This window comes from Limulus polyphemus, unplaced genomic scaffold (assembly GCF_000517525.1).
Source record: "Limulus polyphemus unplaced genomic scaffold, Limulus_polyphemus-2.1.2 Scaffold1254, whole genome shotgun sequence".
NCBI lineage: Eukaryota > Metazoa > Arthropoda > Merostomata > Xiphosura > Limulidae > Limulus > Limulus polyphemus.
The window spans coordinates 52,616-60,943 of record NW_013666864.1 but is presented as its reverse complement, the minus strand read 5'-3'; the positions used below and the strand labels follow the sequence as shown (position 1 = coordinate 60,943).

Here is an 8,328-nt window from a genome sequence, read left to right as displayed (position 1 = left end):
CTTAATTTAGGAGTGTAAGACTAGAGGGAAGGCAGCTAGTCATCACCACCCACCGCCAACTCTTGGGCTACTCTTTTACCAACGAATAGTGGGATTGACCGTCACATTATAACGCCCCCACGGCTGAAAGGGCGAGCATGTTTGGTGTGATGGGGATTCGAACACGCGACCCACAGATTGCGAGTCGAGCACCCTAACCACCTGGCCATGCCGGGCCTTGTAAGTAAAGAGAATTGGTAGTTAAGGCGTGAATACTTTTTTGAATGTAATGTTTTGTTTAAAGTCCATAGAAGTACAGTTTACCCTAAACATCAAACAGAAACTAACGTCGAAAAATATTTTAAAGTATCCTTTTTTTTTCTTTTATGTGCAATAATTGTAAGATTACAAAGAACTCAGTAATGTAACAAAGAAAACTCCGTCTCACAGAAGCGAGAAAAAGGAGTAAACATGTTTTAGTTTACTCAAATTTTAGCAATATGAATACACATACCACAATTTTCTTCATCCGTACCATCCCCACAATCATCTACTCCATCGCAAACCGAAACGCTCGAGATACAGTTACTATGATGATGGCAAGAAATCTGATCACGATCACATCGCACTAAAACAAATAAATAAAATTTAAACCAGGTCAGCTTTGTAATAAAAAAAACGTTAGGCCTAACAAAGTTAAACCAGGTAATAAAAAAACGTTAGGCCTAAAAATCATGAAGTTGTTTTTACGCTGTATACGTATCTCTTTCAAATCATTAGTTTGTTTCTTTATATTATACGTATTTGTAACAATAGTTGTAACAATCGTACCAGTTTAAAAAATAGATAAAGACAATAGATAAAAAACAGACGCAAGCAGTTTGCAATAAAAACAAACTTTTCAACAACAGCAAAAGAAAGAAACTAAGTTTAATGGTTTGACGTGAGTTGATTCACGTTTTGCGTATAATTTTTCAGCCTTAAGTATACATGCACACGTACCTCAATTAAGACTAAAATACATTTTGTATTTTCCTTTATTGAGCTTAATAATCAGTATAAACACTGTTTCAATTAACTTTTTAATGAAATATTCTACAGTGTTTTATATCATAATTCCTTTTTCAATATTTCAAAAACGAAAGCGGATCACATTTTCCTCCTGTTAGAATTTTAGAATAATTTTCCGCTGTTTGGTTGGTTTAAAATAATTTTCAACAATCGAATGTAATACCTATAACGTTTCTTATACACTGATGATCAAGGTCGTTACTCAGAGAAATAAGACCACAACTATTTTGTATCATGAAACTCAGAAAGATATAAAGAAATTAAGTGTATGAACTTGGGAAAAGAGCAGAAGTTAAGTGCCAGCTTTTAAAATACAATCACTAAATGACTAATTAGGTTAATAATGACATATGCTCACCAGGTGGTGTTGTGTGTTGAAAATAAAGTCTGAAACCACTGTTCCCATTTTCAAGAGTACTCGATGTAAACAGTATGAGTACACCACTAGAAGACGATAACAAAAATCGACGAGACAAAACCCCACAGAATCTTCCTAGAAGACGAGAATGGTCAAGTTCCCCATCAAATATTTTTAGTTCTCCTTCATGACATTCTCCAAAGGAGTCAAGCATGCGTATTCGAATGACCTGCAACATAACTACATCTTAGTAACCCTTTTCAAGTCCCTCGGTGGGACAGCGGTAAGTTTATAGACTTACAACGCTAAAATCCGAAGTTCGATTCTCTGCGGTGAACACGACAAATAACTCATTGTGGCTTTGCTATGATACAAACATTTAGAAAAATATTTTGTTTGAAAGAAACAAAAATTAATATGTTCTTTTTTTTAACTTTACGGTCACAGTCAAAACTTTACTATTGTGTCTTTTAAATGAAACTTTTTTTGAAAGATTTGTATTAAAATTCATCTAGTTTGAGAAATTCTTACTCACAGTAGAAAACAAAAACTAATTTTTCTAAACTAGTAATTCCGTTTAATAAAGTTTGTTAAAGTTTCTGATCTTAAATAAATTAAGCAGGTAAATATTAGTATTGAAATACATTCTTGTCTGTGTTTAACATATAGATATATAGATATATATATAGATAGATATTAGAATACAAAACTACAAGGTATAACATCATCAACTGAGAATACCAAAGTGAAAAATAATAAAATTGGACTGAAGTTGCGCAGTACAACCAACAGAAATAGATAGGAGAAACCAGAGTGGTTGCAACAGAAACAGAAATAATTGTGAAAACACACAATGTTACACGTAGTCACAAATAGCAACTTATGGTAACTAGATAGGTAAGTTATTAATAGTACAAAACATTACCACAGAAAATACAAACGTAAGGGATCAAGTTGTATACAAATACACAAGTATTTTATATTTGAACCCTTTACTTTACAAAGAATGTTACATCTTGTTTGTATAATGTATTTCAGTTTACTAATGCACGATTGTAGAATATTGTTCCAAATGTTCTGTATTACTCCTTATAATTCCCAGTTTTTACATAAGCCCATACAGCCTCAACAATGGAACCGTGTGTAGGCTAAGCCATGTTTCGGTCTCTTTACCGTCAAGATATCGTTTCGCCACTGTTGCTGTGTGCTCATATCGTTTCGCCACTGTTGCTGTGTGCTCGGGATCTTTGTCTTGTAGGAGATGAACATCATGAGGGAATGTTGTTGTTAAGCCTAAGACAACACAAAAGTCTACTATCCGTGCTTTGCCCGCGGCAGATATCGAAACCCGATTTTGGCATTATTAGCCCCCAGTCTTACCTCTGAGCTACCGAGGGGTTCCTCAGAGAACGACATGATGGTTCGAAGTCTACCCGTACTTTTCAGCAGTCAGGATGTCATTAGTTTTGTGCATGTTACCGACACTGTTCACTGAGAAATAATCTCAAAACTTCTACCGACCCTCCTCTTCCTTCACTATAGACATTATACTTTGATATCGTTATCCTCTGCCCCTATCCATAAAACTATCATTTATTGTTGCTGAAAAATTCCAGCTTCGATTCATCTGTAAAAAACACACACTTCATTACACGTTTGGTTACCTCTTCTTAGAAATGATTTTCGAGTAGCTACATATCCATCAAGACCACTTCGTGTATCTTATTGTTTTGAAGGTTGTTGGAATATTCTGTATTCGACTTGTTATCTGCCTCGTAAATTACATACCCTTACAACGCTAGAATCCGGGTTTTGATACCAGTGGTGGGCATAGCACAGATAGCCCATTGTGTAGCTTTGGGCTTAATTACAAACAAACTTTTTCTTACTGTGCTCCAGTAGTATTTGTCTTTCCTCATTGATTCCATAGATATTGTTGATACTTTATATAATGATATTAAGATATACATTTGACCACATAACTAACATATATATTCAAGTATTTTTAAAGTATAATTATAGGCTACCTATTATATAAGCGTTTTTGCCAAAGATTTCCCAATTCGCTTCATACAAAGCACTGGTTTCATCGTCAAATGTTGTTTTTTTTTTAAGTCACGACTTTCTCTTTACTTTAAACCCCTAGTTTCCATAATCCTCGCGTTATCTTTTTCGATATTATAAACATACCAAACCCTATTATAAGTCACGTGGAATTTCAATGAACTCTCTTCTTTAAATTTCAATTAAAATGTCAGGGATTTAATATAACAGTAAAACTATTATCTCTTTCTGTTGGGTACTGCATGGGGTCATTTAACCTTACAAAAAAAAATGGTGTGGAAAGCTAATGTAATATTATACTTCAAATTAAACTAAGAAAAGAATGGCTTAATTAAACTTTCTTTAGATATTAAACTATCAGCAAGACTCGTTCTATATTTTCTTCTCTTAATCAGTTCTACATATCTATTTTGGTACTCATATTTAAGAGTAAGTCTTCCATTCAACTTGATCATGATAAAACATTATTTTGGATTATTTGAATGTAACAAACAAACACACACACGCGCGCGGAGAAATATATTTCATCAGAATTTTTAACCTAACATTATATAATATCCAAGCTAGTGAAAGGCATCACTCACGCCGTAATCGATTTCACCATCTTGGTTGTTGGATGGAATATTCTTTCGCGTGACGCAATTATTGACTTCACCATCTTGGTTGTTGGATGGAATATTTTTTCGCGTGACGCAATAATTGACTTCACCATCTTGGTTGTTGGATGGAATATTTTTTCGCGTGACGCAATTATTGACTTCACCATCTTGGTTGTTAGATGGAATATTCTTTCGTGTGACGCAGTACTTGACTTCACCATCTTGGTTGTTGGATGGAATATTCTTTCGCGTGACGCAGTAATTGACTTCACCATCTTGGTTGTTGGATGGAATATTCTTTCGCGTGACGCAGTAATTGACTTCACCATCTTGGTTGTTGGATGGAATATTCTTTCGTGTGACGCAGTAATTGACTTCACCATCTTGGTTGTTGGATGGAATATTCTTTCGCGTGTTATGAATTAGTGGCAATCTTAAAACACGGTGCTTATATTTATGCGAATTCAAACAATTTAAAAACATCTGATCAGAGTGACCTCATTTGTTTGTTTGTTTTTAATTATGCACAAAGCTACACAAGGGCTATCTGTGCTCTGCCCACCACGGGTATCGAAACCCGGATTCTAGCGTTGTAAGTCCGCAGACATACCGCTGTGCCACTGGGGGCGTGACCTCATTTCCAGTTTCCTATAGCGTCTATATTGATCTATGGACATTAATTTTTTTTGTTCATCATTTATATGGTTAAATCTTGACCTTTGATTGAAAATAAATTAAAACAAATGTAATAAATATCTACAATATTTGTCGTTATTCTATATCTTTTTTTATACTAATCCGGCACAAGTTAAGGTGGGACATCTTGAAATATCAATAATATCTTTCTCGATGGAGCACAGACAATGAATATATAATAATTTCTTAGTCTATGGAAAACATGAAACAAAGTGTGATAAAAAAAAAGAGGATGATGATGTTGAGCTTACCATTTGAGGGGGACAAACTAGAAGCCATGAACACGAACCATTGAGGTTGGGTGGGTGTAAAACATCGATTATTCCTTGAGCTTGGTTAATCAGATGAGGCTGTTCTGGACTACATGCTATAAGACCTTTTGTTACTGGTATATCTTGTGTGAAAGCTACATAGAAATACAAAATATACCATTGTCAGTCTTGAAAATATTTTTATATACCCTGAAAGAAATAACAAGAAATAAAAAAAACACGAGAGTAAGTGAGCTGAGTTTAGCACAAAGGTGCAAAACAATGGGCCATCTGCGCTCTCCTCATCACGGAGGCTCGAACCTTGGATTTAATCGTTGCTCTGAACCACTAGGGGGACAATAAGAAACGTACCTTGCTTGTAGTGTGGATGGAAAAATAGAATCGCGTGGGTAGGTGTTTTGTTATAACAATGCCACATCCGGGTATCTGCTGTATCCATCAAGAGGAATCGAACCCCTGATTTTAGCGTTGTAAGTCCGAATATTTACCGCTGTCCCACAGGGGGATTTTGTTTGAGAGCAAAACCACAGTGGGCTATCTGCTGTATCTACCGCGGGGAATCGAATCCCTGATTTTAGCGTTGTAAGTCCATAGACCGGGGGACAATAGAATCATAAGAATGATTAGCACCATTAGTATTAGAAAACTACAAAGCTGTAAGCTATATTTTTAGGTAATATAAAAATAAAATACCAGAATAATAAAAAAAAAGACTGATCGAAATTGTTTTATAGCCTTTACATTTTAATTTCAATGTTGTTGTTGTTTTGCGTTTTGTTTTTTTTCAATTTATATACTTATGAGGGCAAATAAAATGTTATTAAAAACAAGACGAATTTAAATATCAGACCGCGCAAATGGATTTAATATTTTCTGTTTTTATTCACTAGTTTCTTTAGTGAAACATTTTGTTTTCATAGTTTTATTCGATCTTTTAAGCTGCCCTAAAATTCATATCATATAGATCTGAATTTCTAGTTACTGACCCAAAATTGTATATTTCTTGACTTTGTTGAAATCACTAGGCTTTGGTATTCTCGTGAAAACATTATTGTATAACCGAAATCGTTTTTTCGTATAGAAGAACCATATCTTCTATTAATTATGTATATCAGGCCCCCCAAGTACCTCAAGAACATTTAATAGTGAGTAATTGTTAAGTACGTTACTTTTAGCACTTTAGTAGCACCAGATTTGTATTTATAAGTAACCGTGTTGCAAAAAAAAAAAAAATACATGTAATGGATAGAAGTGAGAGAAAACGAAACATCGAAAACAGGTGCGTCAACTCCAAATGACGACGTAGACAAATGAATATCCCCCTCCAGCCTAGAGCTGCCATCTGTTAGCAATGATTCGAACTTCCTTCTTGTACGATTTTCACTATGTATCCCTCCAAAGGCTCAGCGGTAAGTCAGAAAACTTATAACACAAAAATCCGGGTTTCGATACCCGTAGTGGGCGTAGCACAGATAGCTCATTGCTTAGTATTGCGATTAACTACAAACGAACAAACAACTATGTATATTTTAATAAATTAGAACTTTACGAAAATTTAATGTTTAAATACTCATAAAATCTCCCTTCTTCATTCCGAGCCCCCTAAGCGGATCGGACCCGGGACGTTTGTCCCAGTTGCCCCCCTCCCTTTTGCGGACACATAATTCTACACTTCTATTAGGATACTCGTATTTAACGTTTTATCTTACGGTGTAAGTTTTTCCATAATGTTTGTTTTCCTTTGATTGCACAAACACATATGAAATAGCTTTTCCATAAAGCTGTATGAGAATAAAACCCCCGTTTGTTTTCCTTTGATTTCACAAACACAAATGAAATAGTTTTTCCATAAAGCTGTATGAGAATAAAACCCCAGTTTGTTTTCCTTTGATTGCACAAACACAAATGAAGTACTGAATGAGTTTTGGAAACTTCTGAATGATAAAAGCAAACATCATGGAGTTTCCCGAGATGTTGACTGCTCCACCCAATTTAAGCTAAGCCTAATAACTTCTTCACTCGTACATTGTATTGTAGTTCGCTCTTAGAATTTTCAGTTTATTTGTGACAATCTGTAGAAACTACACGATTGTTAAAGCGACTGTCATTACTTCCTGAACGTTTCATTGGAATTTAAAAGATCATCTTGTGTATGAATGATCTGTATATAATCAGTAACACTGTTTACACAATCTTATTAAGTTACTGTTCTCAGTTTAATCGCTATTTTGAAAATCCTTTCAATGTTGCTCCATTCCTATCTCACGCTTGCGTAAGCTTTAGCCCGAGCGTGGCCTAGTAGTTAGCGTGCCAGAATGTGAATCCGAGGGTTTGGGTTTCGCGTTCTTTTGTCGCTGAAATGTGCTCTGCACTTTGAGGGCATACGTTTGCTATAAGTATGGCAGTCAAATCCCACTATTCGGTGAGACAAGTGAAGCCAAAGAGTTGGCGGTGGGCGCTGTTGATTATCTGTAATTTTAAAATCAAGGACGGCTTTGCGCAGATAGCCCTTGCGTAGCCTTGCGAGAAAAATTCTAAATATAACAACAACAGCATGAGCCTAAGTTTGGGAATGTGTGTCTAAACAACACATCTATTGTTGTTGTTGTTTTGTTTTTGTTTTTGTCTGAAAATTAAAAGCGACAGTTAACAGTTATTTTACCAGATTATTAAATAATTAAATTTCGTAAACCTTTTTTTTAAATATGGGTACACTAACCTTTAGTTGTCGTTAATAAATTTTACTTTCTATTCATCAGACGACTATATTCAGCGAGACTGAAAATGTTCTTAAATTAAGCCTAAATTAAAGTAAACGTCTGAATATTTAGTCGTGTGTTTTAATATACGATAATATGAACGGGAAGGTCATTTCATTTTGAGTTTAACTGTAAAGGAATTAACTCAATAAACTGAAAACATCATCAATAAGTAAACACTTCTTCAAAACGTTTCGCTGTATTTCTTAAGATACTTTCGTAATGTTACTTTTAAATGACATACACTTTGCTTTTTAAATCTATTGCTCTTAATCATTACTTTTATTTTAATTCGAAGTAATTTACTTAAGTCATACAATGTTCTTTTGAGTAAACTTAAATATATTTTACCACGTCTCCCTCCATAGCTCAGTTTTGCAAGTACGAGAACTTGTAACCCTAAAAAACTATTGTTTGACTTTGCGCTTAACAACAAAGAAAAAATAGCATTTTGTCACAATTTACTTTATTTTTTATTTTTATCCATTTTTGTGGCCCGGCATGGCCAGGTGGATAAGGCGCTCGACTCG

The 8,328-nt window shown here is 34.7% G+C and overlaps 1 protein-coding gene across 1 annotated transcript in view; it reads right to left on the bottom strand.

The window, feature by feature from the left end:
• The window catches only part of LOC106462794 (transmembrane protease serine 9-like), a 31,169-nt gene that overhangs the window by 21,706 nt on the left and 1,135 nt on the right, over positions 1-8,328 (bottom strand). The window contains exons 2-4 of the mRNA XM_013922756.2: positions 5,019-5,173; positions 1,409-1,637; positions 494-607 (exon numbers count right to left, since the gene is read on the bottom strand). Of these exons, the coding sequence (XP_013778210.2) occupies positions 494-607; positions 1,409-1,637; positions 5,019-5,173 (498 nt within the window). The remainder of the gene's footprint in view (positions 1-493; positions 608-1,408; positions 1,638-5,018; positions 5,174-8,328) is intronic.